At 45.3% G+C, this 12,783-nt stretch overlaps 1 protein-coding gene and 1 long non-coding RNA gene across 2 annotated transcripts in view; one reads left to right on the forward strand and one right to left on the reverse strand.

Moving 5' to 3' along the window:
- Nucleotides 1–2,755, forward strand: part of TYRP1 (tyrosinase related protein 1) — a 45,825-nt gene extending 43,070 nt beyond the window's left edge. The window contains exons 8-9 of the mRNA XM_053301656.1: nt 601–747; nt 2,509–2,755. Coding sequence (XP_053157631.1) covers nt 601–747; nt 2,509–2,714 — 353 coding nt within the window. The 3' untranslated portion in view covers nt 2,715–2,755. The remainder of the gene's footprint in view (nt 1–600; nt 748–2,508) is intronic.
- A 7,312-nt stretch (nt 2,756–10,067) lies between these two features.
- Nucleotides 10,068–12,783, reverse strand: part of LOC128347268 (uncharacterized) — a 28,345-nt gene continuing 25,629 nt past the window's right edge. The window contains exon 3 of the long non-coding RNA XR_008317471.1: nt 10,068–10,212. This is a non-coding gene — a long non-coding RNA (uncharacterized LOC128347268). The remainder of the gene's footprint in view (nt 10,213–12,783) is intronic.

Raw genomic sequence — 12,783 nt, forward strand, 5'->3', positions numbered from 1 at the left:
GCAGGGGCCGAGGCCGGGTAGACCGGGCCTCCGGTGTTGGGGAGACGTAAAGCTCACATGCTGCATGTGCAGAAGGCTTGTCGGAGCCTTTTGCGTTGAGGAGCAGTAAGGAGCATTTCTACAGTATTTCTACATTTCATTTCAAGGAGCATTTCTACAGTAAATATGAGCGCTGGAGGGGGCAAAGCGGCGGGAGGGGTAAGTAAACCCTCCCTGCCCTTAAAGGAACCTCCTCCACCCGGACTGGACCGGCCAGGTCCGAACAGGTCCAGACGGTCCGGAGGCCTTTACAATGGCCTCCGGACCGGTCCGGACCCATCCCTTGTTGATATTCTAGGTCCTGAGTCAACCACTACTGAACTTATAAAATATTGAGGAAATTGGCTTGAGCCTGACTTACACATGTCCTGAACTTTGGGAGCCATTAAGTAGGATGCCCCTTCTTCATAGGAACCAGTTTCTCACTACTTCCTGGCTGAAGGGTCAAACAGGGTGGAACAAAACATTTATTCAATAATGGAGTACCTATGATCCATTTTTAATGTTGTGATTCATGGCAAGCCCTTGCAACTAAACTAACTTTTTCCCCTCCCAATTTAGATATCTCAATATTTCCAATAGAGAATGCCCCTATTGGCCATAACAGACGGTACAACATGGTGCCATTCTGGCCCCCTGTGACTAACAATGAGATGTTTGTCACAGCACCAGAAAATCTGGGCTACAGTTATGAAGTTCAGTGGCCATGTAAGTTATTCATTATATAATGCTCTGTATATTCAGTGTATGTTTTATCTTCTCTGTTGAAGTGGATCAAAAGTTGGTTTACAATTTATAAAAGTATTACATGAAAAAATTGTAAAGGGCTGTTCCTTTTTCTGAGTTTCATAAGAAGTCCCTCCCTGGTGCGTCAGTCACTCACATACACACATATGCTGCTCACAGTTATAACATTTGTCTGAAGAGGTGGCAGGGCCATCCTAAGGGCAGGGCAACCGGGGCAATTGCCCCGAGCCCTGCCAGGCCCCACTATGGGGACACTGCAGTGTAGCCTGCCCTCATCGCTCCCTCAGTCCCAGCCACTTATCTTTCCCCGCAGCCGATCTTTTGTGAGTGTGTGCAGCTTGAAAGGCTCGTAGGCAAGCTGCTAGAGTTCTGTCTCTCCCCACCTCTCAGCTGTTTGGTGGGTGGGCGGGGCTTCCAGAAAAGCCTCCTTGCAGGCCTCACTGAAGCCTGAAGCTGAGGAAGGAAGGAAGCAAGGAAGTAGGCAGGCAGAGAGTGTCCAGCACCAAGGCTCTCTGCAGACCCTCTGCCCTGCCCAGCCTTAGTAATGGAGGTATGACATGATTTCCTTTTTGTGGTTATTCCCCACCTTCAGTATTTAGGGATTGGCTTGCCATAGGGCTTTGGTATTGAGCAGACATGTAGGGCAGGGTGGAAGGAATATATATCTTTAAATTGAAGTGGATTGGACAAATTGTTGATTTTTAATTTTTTTTAATTTAAAATCCCATCCAAAAAGTCCTATAAGTGGCTTGTTTCATGGCAGAAAATTACAAAAATGTCTGGAACTGCCTCTTTTAATAACACTCGATAAACAACACTTCTGATTTATAGAGTAAATAGTTCAGGTAGTATTAAATGAATTCTATGGGTGGCTTCTCATGATCTCCTGAAAGAAGGTACATAGTAAGTAGGAGGAAACTGGAGTGAGCAGTGAGCAACTGGAGGTTCCCAGTGAACTGGGAACAGTGGGCCTCTTGTCCGAACCCAACACAGCTCATTAACAAATTCTACCTGAGATTCTACCAAGAATCTCCACCTGGCTTCAAATCTAGGTGTCAAGTTGGGTGGAGATTTTCAGTAGAATCACAGGCAGAGGTTGGTAACCATGTGTGTTGGCATACACAGACAACATGCCCACCAGGTGTGCTCACTACTCAGGAACATCCGGCTCCCTCTACTTACTTTGTACCTACTTATGGGCAATTGTAAGAAGCTGTCCTATCTCTCTTGCAGGTGTGGCCGGTGCTCACTGGGGCAGGAGGGTAATAAGGGTGAGAGAATATAACTTTTAAAATTGCATGGGGGCAGGGCATGAGGCAGGGCAGGAAGCGAGCCAATTGTGGGGAATCTGGGCTGGGCACTGAGCTTGGCCTGGCCCAAGGGATGCTGGGCAGTGGCAATGATTTGGGCAATGTTTAAAGTAATATTCTCTCGCCCTCACTGCCCCCCACCCCACTCCAGTGATCACCAGCTATGCCTGCGCTCATGGATGCATAACACAGTTGTTGGATAGGTGAGGCCAATAAAGTATATTGTTCTGGAAGTCCTCTATTCTAAATGACATATTTACAGAGGGTCACCTCTAATTGGGCATGGCTCTAATCAATAGGAAATTGAATTGATTGGGCTATCATCCATAACTCTAAAGCAAGGTATTCAAGCTTTTGATCAACACCATTCGAGACCATAACCCTCTGTGCCCTTTCTTCTGTTTCTTCCTAGCTCGGGCTCTTCAAGTCACTGAAATCATAACTATTGCCATTGTAACTGCTTTGATCCTGGTTGCAATTATTTTTGCTAGTGCTACATGCATTGTTCATGCCAGGAGAAACAAGGACGAACTGCATCAGCCTCTTCTCACTGACCAGTACCAGACCTACTCCGATGATTACGACAGCATACCAACCCCAAGCCAATCGGTTGTGTAAAGTGCCAGCTGCTTAACCTGCACTCTGTAGCACCTGTACTTTTTGTGGCAACATCTGCTTTACAATAAAGAACAAGAAGAATGAGAAAACCTTGCTATATTGCCTTCTCATATCACCCGGGATATTTCCCTTCCTGGCTTCTCCAAGACAGGGCTGAGAGAGATTCCTGCCTGCAACCTTGGAGAAGTCTCTGCCAGTCTGTGAAGATAATACTTAGCTAGATAGACCAATGGTCTGACTCAGTATATGGCAGCTTCCTATGTTCCCATCAAGTCACTTGTGCCAACATTTCTCAAAATTTCCCCTGGTCATACCTGCTTCACTCTACAATATGAAATAAATGCTCTGAACTTTCAGACTGTAGGAGAGTAATGGTGACAAGTCCTTACAGAGATTAATGTTAATTATTAAGTGTACTAATTCTGTTGGCTTTTTCTGTGGGTTTTTCTTATATTCAGCATGTGCAGAATTATACAAAGATAATGGTTGAACCTAAAAGGGTGAGCTTGCATGTTTTTGCAGGGGCGTAATTATAATAGGGCCAGGGGAGACAGTTGTCTGGAGGCCCACTGCCTTGGGGGGCGGGGGCAGAGGCAAATCACATGACTGACTCCCCCAGCCAGACACCCGCTCGGGCTTCCTTCAGTTGTATTCATCCTCCAAAACTGATGTGTGTGTTAAGACCTGGAGCTACCAGAACATCATGTCTTTCTCTAGTACCATTAAATGACTTTAAAAAAAATTATATCCCGCTCTTCCTCCAAGGAGCCCAGAGCGGTGTACTACATACTTAAGTTTCTCCTCACAACAACCCTGTGAAGTAGGTTAGGCTGAGAGAGAAGTGACTGGCCCAGAGTCAACCAGCAAGTATCATGGCTGAATGAGGATTGGAACTCGGGTCTCCCCGGTCCTAGTCCAGCACTTTAACCACTACACCACACTGGCTCTTGCATCATCCCCAGTTTACAAAACCTTTAAAAAATAATTTAGGATGATGTTCTATTGTGGCACATAGGAGATAGCTAGATATATAGATAATGCTTTTTGTTACCACTATTCAGCCTGATTTAAGATTTCTTTATTTCATGAGCTGAGCTTCAGTGGTGGTGGGCATTTTAAAATCTTGTCTCTGGGCCCACTCCAATCTTGTTACGCCCCTGTGTTTTTGCAAACATTTTCATTGGTGTCAAAAGGCATATCACTATTTCAGTAGTCTTGGGAGATCACTGAGAAAGTGGACTTTTTTCCCCACCTACTCAGAAGGAATTGCTCTCACTCTGAATAGACCTTGTCTTATGTTACTTCAGACTGGCTAAAATTATTCATGTAGCCATATCTTTGTAGTGTTGTGATGTCATTATGTTCAGTATGTGATTCCTGACTGGCTGGGATCACTCTAGGAAGAAGAAAGAATCCCTAACCAAGGGAAAAATGGCACTGAAGCAGCAGCAGATGGGGGAGCCATGGAGGGGGGGGGGAGTCAACATTCATACATTTAACATTCCAAAATATTTTTTTGGAAATATTCCTGGCATCTCCAGCATTAGTTTGGATCCCAAAATCAACATTCATGGATAAACATTCAGTGCAGCTGTAATAAGGAAATCATCCTTCCCAACCACACTTTTGCACTCTGTTCTCACTAGGTCCACCACTACCATCCCCAATTTATTTCTGAAATAATGTTATATTATATGCAACTTGTACTATCCACATGCTCCCATTTTTGTTAAATGCTCTTTTCAAAAATAATTCATTTGGTCCATTTTCATTTACACAACTAAAGCATATCTACCTCGTGATCTGTTTGCCTCCTGTTCAGATAAACAGAAAATGGTAACAATTATGTAAGACTACCACAGGATGGCAGTGCTGAGAGTAGTTTAACTCCTTTTTTCTGGAAACAAACCAAAATCTATTCTTTACAAATCTGTTGTGTGGCATGATTGTAGAAGAAAGAGACCAAATAACTCATTAAATATTTGCATCCACATTCATGTCGAAGAATATAATTCTTCATGTTAAGGATAGAAGAATTGTAATAAGGCACTGAAATTAAAACATGACACTTTGGTTATTCTAAGAACATCATGAGCTATGATTAACAAAGAGTCATTGTGATTCAGTGATTCGCTCTGATGAACCTTTCCCCATTTGTTTCAATGGAGAGCCAGTTCTTGGCTTCCAGTGCTGACCCCTTCATTGAAAGGAAGCGGGTGGCCCAAGAGCATAGAGCTTGGGACTAGAGGCTTATGACTGCAATGCCTGTCCCATCTGCCCCAAATATTTGAAGCTGAAAGCACTATGCTGAGGAAGTGGGTTCTTAAATATCATACACAAAGCTTCTTAAATATCATACATAATGGTGTATACAACTGGTTTGTCCTTTCTTGAGCTCTGCTCACAATTCCTTTATGTCTTTACATCTTAATAAAAGAAGAAATGTAATGTAAGAAGCATAAAATAGTAAATCGTGGTCTATACATGCAAGTACTGTAGATTTGTTAATTCTCTCATTACTCCACCAAGGGTAACATTACAGATTCTTGACCGAATGCCTTCTTTGCTGCCTTGGATTCATTCATTCATTCATTCATTCGATTTCTATACCACCCTTCCAAAAATGGCTCAGGGCAGTTTACACAGAGAAATAACAAATAAATAAGATGGCTCCTTGTCCCCAAAGGAGGGGATTGTGAGTTAGCATTACTTTTATTCATTTCTTCCAATGTCTACGTTATAGCAGAACTATAAGACCTCTTGTCACGTATAGCCTGAATTCTCAGGCTCATTGAGAGTGCCCTCTCAGCAGTTCCTTCTATGTACCAATTTAGGATATTAAGCAAATACAAGAATGCAACAAAATGCTGCAGTATGTCCTTGGTGTGCATGTATTGCCAGAGCATAGTGAGCATTGTAGGCATCTTGCCCCCTCAGAAACAGAACGGGTTGTGACTGTCTTGAGCCACTGTTGTTCAAGCTGAAAAGTTTCCCACTCCTTTTGTTCAAGCCCTCCTTCTCCCTTTCCTCACAACTGAGTTCCATTAGCTCTGCTGACCTGGTTGTTGGTTAATTGCCCTCACATACCTTCTGCTCCACAGAGTTACACTGAGGCAGTTTAGGGGAGATTGACCCCTTAGGCTGTTTTTTTCTTCAGATTATTGTGATAGCAATGCATCTGCAGGTTACCCCATGTCTGCTGGCACTAGGGGTCTGCAAACAGGTTTGAGGGTCTGGCACCAGACCAAACACAGACACACCCGGTTCGATTCGGTCTGAACTAAACACCCCCAGCCATTCAGGGATGTTAGTGAATAAAATAGAAATAAACAAGGTCTTAGTCACACACACCCCTTGGGGTTGCTAGCATAGCAAGACCTCCAGAAGTACCTCCTCCCCCCACTGGCCTCCAAAACTGGCCCCCTCGCCTGGTTCAGGTGCTCTTCAGCCCATTCTGGGCCTCACCCCCATCACGGAGGCTACTGCACATGCCTAATAGGTCTCTGCGTAGCTCTGCAAGGCCCATTAGGCATGTCCCGCATCATCCACAATGGCCACTGTGATAGGGGTGAGGCCCGGAACAGACTGAAGAGTGCCCAGAACAAGCCAAAGAGTGGCCGAACCAGGCAGGGGTGGGGATTTTGGAGGCGGGAGGCACCTCCAGAGGCCCCCCCCCATGGCCACGCTAGTGACCCATGGAAGGTGTAAGTGACTAAAAAAGATTTTTTTAATTTTCAAAACCGCCCCCGAACCAAACCGAACAGGGGGAGGGGGATTTGAGGGGGTGCCGGACCAAACTGGCCCAGTCCAGTTCAGGTCAAGTTCGGACTCGAACTGAACTAGGCCAGCCAGTTTTGTGCACACCCCTAGCTGGCACCTTTCTCTTATCCACAGGGCTCTGGTTATGTGTCCATAAGGATATTGACATTTTCAGCTGTTTCAGAAATAGATATATAGATAAAAGCTTGCTAGGACCCCTGCAGCTGTGGAACTCTCTCCCAGTGGAGACTTGCAAAAGTCAGATCTTGAACATCTCTTGGAAGCATTGTAAGATCTTTGGGCCATAGTCAGTTTTTGGATGTCCACATTTAAACTGATTCAGGAACTCAGTCTTCTTGTAGTTTATTGACATGTCTAGCTATTTTGAGCACGTCCATATATTGCTATTAGAACAGTTCTAATTGCTTTACTGATAGAGTCTTTATAATCCCAGTAACATAGGATCAGTTACAATATGCTTTAACACATGAAAATATTAGGATATTCATGAAAGGACTACTAGGTATTGAGTTAGAGGTATAATGCAGTTTTCTTTTCTTTTTTCTAATGTTGATTCAGGTGACTTATGATATTTCAGAGTAAAGAACGTAATTAAAGAAGACAGAGAGGCTATTCACATGATTGTAGAAAATTGGGCTAGCCTCCGCTAGCCCGATTTTCTACAATCGTGAGAACCACCGGGCTCAGCTGCAAACCCGGTGGTTCTTGAGCGAGTAACCCACTCAAGTAGCCCACCCCTTAAACCGTGTTTGCGGAGCGAGTGCTCCGCAAACCCATTTTTTAAAATTATGAGTAGCCACGGTGCAGCTCTGTGCCATGGTTACTCATGAGTAGACACACACACACCCCCGGCAGGAGGCTAAAAAGCAGCCTCCCGGCTCAGGGGTCTCTCCAATATGCCCAGCGCGCTCGCGCAGGGCATATTGGAGCTTCTGGGGTCCGTGTGGCCCCTGAACACCCCAGCCCCTGCTGGCTCTGTCACAGAGCCGGCAATTGTGTGGGCGGCCGATCCAGCCACTCAGGGCTCTCGCCCTGCTCGTATGCGGGGAGAATGGGCTTAGCCCGCTCTTCCCACTTAGCTTCCCAAACCAGTCACTGATCGTGAGACCCGGCTCAGATTCTTATACCTTGCAGTGTTGAAAAATGTGGTGGCTATATGTGAATATTGAGTACACACAACTGTGGCAGCAATATAAATAAATATTGCTGGTTTGTGTTGGTTGACCCTTGTGCTGTAATGGTGTCCAGAAACACATTCTTTTGCATTGCTCTCTTTTCTTACCAAGATTTAAGAACGTTGAATAATATTTTCTGGTGCAGATGAAAAATCAAATACCACAGCTAATCCCGCCCTCCACAAAATACCACAATGTTTCCTCTGTTCAGCCAAGAGGAATTTGAATGGGTTTGCAAATAAATCATGTGCTCAGAAGCATCTGTTAAGTGGAGTTCTCTGCCTTGTTTGAGCTGGCTGGCATGCACAGCTATATCTAGTTGTAGTCAGCCTATGCACTGATGACATCACTTTCATTTGTTTATTCTCTTTGTGATGAAATGTTACCATACCCAAAATGAGGGGCTTGTGTCCCCCCTCCCTTTTTATTTTGAGCACAGTACAAGATTATGATAGGCAAGCTAAAGACCTAATTAAGATGAAAACAGAAACATATCAAAAATAGTAAAAGCTGGCAAGGGCAACACAGTTCTGGTTATGGCGGAATATGATCTTTAGGCAATGCAACCCATCATTTTAGATTTACTGTGCTCCCCACCACCCCAGATATCAAATTAGATTAGGGCTATCAAATTTCCTTCTGCAAGCTATACCAGTGTTTTCAGTGGGACAAAATTGGGAAAGGGATTTGACATGTTTATGGTGGTCCCATGAAAATGTGCTGAGTTTTGAGAGGGGGGATGGGGCACTTACCTAATGCAGTGGCAGGGTGAGGCTGTTTTCCTTATTGGGACCGATGCCTGCCAACACCACCTTTATTCCTAGCATCACCAGGAGATGACAGTACATCATGATGTTGTATCACTCCCTGATTCATTCTGACATGCAAAATGGTAGGCTGGTAGGCAAACTGAGATTCTCACACAGTTCCACCTGGTCCATTGAGGCAGCAGGAACTTTCTGGGAAGAATTTAGCTGAGCACTGTGACAAAGAGGATGCTGGGCTGGAGTACACATGCCTTTTTCCAGCAGCATTTTGATAACTGAACCGGCAATTATATGTGCACACCTAAAAGGAAGTAAAACCCATTAAACTCAATGAGACTTGCTTTCATATAATGAGGGAACAGTTAAACAATCCCTGAAAAATTGTCTTGAGGGAGGAGAGAATGATGGAAAGTCATTTTAAAAATGTGAGTGGAAAACAATGTTAGAGTACCCAGAAATGTTGGGGGCAATATGCTAAATCATTGTAAACCGCTTAGAGAGCTTCCAGCTATAGAGTGGTATATAAATGTAAGTGCTAAGTGCTAAGAATTCTGTAAGGTAAACCGCCAGCACCCCTATCAGCACACAGATTGTTCTCAAAGAATCTGACATAGCCACAGCATCCCAAAGCATCCCACAAGGCATAAGATCTCTTAGTATATTTAAAACAAATATGCCAATAATCCACCATTTCCTTCTTTATAAAGAACACATCAAGAAAGAGATAGCAATAGCAATAGCACTTACATTTATATACCGTTCTATAGCCGGAGCTCTCTAAGCGGTTTACAATGATTTTAGCATATTGCCCCCAACATTCTGGGTACTCATTTTACCGACCTCGGAAGGATGGAAGGCTGAGTCAACCTTGAGATAGTGAGGCACTTCACACGATAGCTGTGAAGCGCCTCAATGTGGTCTGCGGGGAGAGTGAGCATAGCCTGTTCTCCCTGCACACAATCAGCGGCAGAGCCCTGGGTGGCCGGATCAGCTGCCCACATGACTGCCAGCTCTGTCATGGAATTGGCGGGGGCTGCAAGAATCAGGGGCTATGAGGCCTCCGGAAATCCTAGGATGCCCTGCGTGAGCACGTGGGGCATCCTGGAGAGACCCCCCAAGCCCAAGAAACTGCTTGCAGTCTCCCGGCCAGAGGTCTACTCGTGTGTCACTCTACGCTGTGGTGACACACAAGCAACAAAATGCGGTTGAAGGAGCGCTCGTTCTGTTAACCTCATTTAAGGGGAGGGTGCTTTAGGCAGGCTAGCCGCCTTGGGAACACTGGGCTCACCCACAAGCCCGGTGGTTCCCACGATCCACGGAAAGCGGGCTAAGCTCCTTATCCTGCTTTCCATGGATCATGGGGATAGCCTCAGTGACTGACATAATTAGGAACATTACTCAAAGTAATCCTACTGAAATTAAGAGAACAAGTTAAAGAATGTCTGTCTTTTTAATTTCAATGAGACTACATTGAGTAAGCCATTATCCTATCAGCAATTAACTATTAAGTGGAGGCCTGAGGCTTAAAGGGAAGAAATCTACTCTCTCTATGCTTAGAGGCTATGTCACTTGTGCACAACTTTAAAAATATACTACTTTCTGGACAGAAGGAAAAGAGAGAGACACAAGTATAATTAACACAGGCTTCAACTTTATTAAAAGAGGAAGAAGAGCCAAGGCCAGAAGAGCTCATATCAGCTCCACAGAGCTCTACTGTAGCCAGAGAGTAGGCCCTGGATAGGTGGGGGGAGGGCTGCTCATCAAAGCTTGTGTATCCTGAGTGAAGGAAGGAGGAAAAGAAGAAGATATAAGGACTCATGTAGGTTTCCGTCCCTTAAAAGAATGGGTGTTTTAATAATTGGGGGCTTTTGTTCTCTATGGAGCTCATAAAGCACAGTATGAGTCACTATTAGGGATGTGCATGAATCGGTCCGCAGGCCATGTTGGAGGCCTGTGAACCGGTCCGCATGTTGCCCGGTCCAGCGGTCTGATGCTGGGGGGTGTTGCTTTGAGGGCAGGGGCATTGTACTTACCCTTCCCACCGCTTTCCCCCCTCTGGTGCTCCATTTTAAAGTAAAATCTTTGGGGCGGCAGCATTCCTCCCTGCTGCCCCTGCCCCCTTGTTGACTGCAAAATGCGCAAGTAATGTCCACACATGTGCACGCCGTTGATGCGCATGCGCCACTCAGCAAGTGTGATGTCAGTGGCGCACGCATGTGTGGACATTACTTCCACGTTTTGCAGTCGACAAGAGGGCAGGGGTGGCAGGGAGGAACGCTGCTGCCCCAAAGATTTTACTTAAAAATGGAGCGTGGGGGGGAGCAGCGGGAGGGGTAAGTACAACCCCCCCTTAAAGCGACACCTCCCCCTGGTGTCGGATCGTCCGTGGTCCGTGCACATCCCTAGTCACTATATATGGTAACAAGTTGTTCTGCCTACTTTCCTTTCACTATAATCTTAATTTGTAATTAAGATTACAAATGTAACCATCCTCACAAGTTAGCCCACTTCAGCCTTAAATGTTAACACGTATACCATCTTGAATTGTGCTGGATGACATCACCACAAACTACGCCATTGAGCTATCCCTATGTGTCCCTACACTGGTATCAAATTTCATTCAAATTAGTTAGATGGTCCATAAGTTAGCCCACTTGCACCTCAAACATTAATCCATGTGCCATCTTGAATTAGGGTGAGTGCCATCATTACAAACTAGGCCCTTGAGCCATTCCTATGTGACCCTACAACTGTACCAAATTTGATTCCAGTTGGTTAGGCGGTTCACAAGTTAGCCCACTTGCACCTCAAATATTCATGCATCCATGATATTGAACTGGGGTGGGTGACATCATCACAAACGACCCCACTGAGGTGTCCTTATGTGTCACACATTACAGCTGTACCAAATTTGTTTCAAATTGGTTAGGCAGTCCACTAATAGCCCTCTGGCACCTCAAATGTTTATGCGTCTGCCACCTGAATTAGAGTGGATGACATCATTACAAACTACTGTTACTAGCTGAGCTTATTCTGCCCGGCTCTCAGAAGTCTCCCTGTTTACAGCTGCATCTCTAGGCTTGGAGATTGCACTTTTGCTATGCTCAGGAGCTGCACCACAATGTTATACAGTTTATGTTATACATGGGGACAAATTGCTTAGTTGGCAGTGGACTAGTTGCCCCTAGATTTGGGCTGCAAGTAATACAAATTGCAAAGAGGATTCACTTCACACACCTTCTCCCTATGTAGGGGCCCAGATAAGCAGACTCCAGACTCCAGAACTTCAGCTACTGCAAGTTATCTGGCATCCACAGTCATTTTAGACTTAGGATGATCTCTAAAATTCCCCTCATTCTCTTGCAAGAGAGATAACACCTGATGCTAATGATAATGAAGCAATTAGACTAGGAAGGGAAGGCAGATAAGACAAGTGCAGCCGCAGACTCCCTCACAATAGGGATGAGTCACTGACGTAACTTTGAAAAGGTGCCCATCAAAACTTTTGATAGAATTATTGGGAGAGTCAGTCGCAACACAGGATATTCTTTGGCGCACCTGTACACTCTGATTTTCATTATAATCAGTCTTGCATACAATAGGTGATTCACACGGCTTCCTACTCAGGAAGGATGATCAGACACAATGCATTCTGAAAAAGCCTGTCTGGACTCCCCTATTCAGGGGGACTCCCCTATTCATGCCTCCAAGGCATGTTTTTGTTTTGGCATATAAGTATCCCTGACTCCATGACCCAATGTGCTCTCCCATGTCTATCACTCGAGTCTCCAACTGCAGAACATCGCAACAAGCGTGCTACCCTCTCTATCTTCCCGGGGACTCCATCTTGTGCTCTGTCAGACCTTGCTCTGGAGACTCCACTGCAACAAGAACTTCAGCAGACCATCTTGGTGTGCCCCTCTCCATTGAGGCCACCTGAGCTGAAATCACTACCTGCCTGGCCAATTTGCTGCCCTCATGCTGAGGGGCAGCACATTGTGCCTAGTTTTAGATCGGTCCCCCTGTCGATCTATCCAGCTTGCCTCATGCTAGAACCTTCCTCGTGAGCAACCCCACAAACTCCTTCAACTCTCCTGCTCCCCATTTCACCTCCCCGAACCGATGCTAGTCTGCAGCTGCCCAAGTTGGACCTTTGTGAGGGCAGGTGATATAGCCTCTTGCCCAGCTCCTTCAGGGCTAAAACTATCCCTTTCTCTTATTTCTGAAACCTTCACACACACACACACACACACACACACACACACACACACACACACCACTCATCTTAAAGTAACTCTCTCACTCTTTCTGGGAAGAGAATCTGTAGTTTTAAATGCAGTTGGTAAT

Source organism: Hemicordylus capensis, chromosome 2 (assembly GCF_027244095.1).
Source record: "Hemicordylus capensis ecotype Gifberg chromosome 2, rHemCap1.1.pri, whole genome shotgun sequence".
Classification (NCBI taxonomy): Eukaryota; Metazoa; Chordata; class Lepidosauria; order Squamata; family Cordylidae; genus Hemicordylus; species Hemicordylus capensis.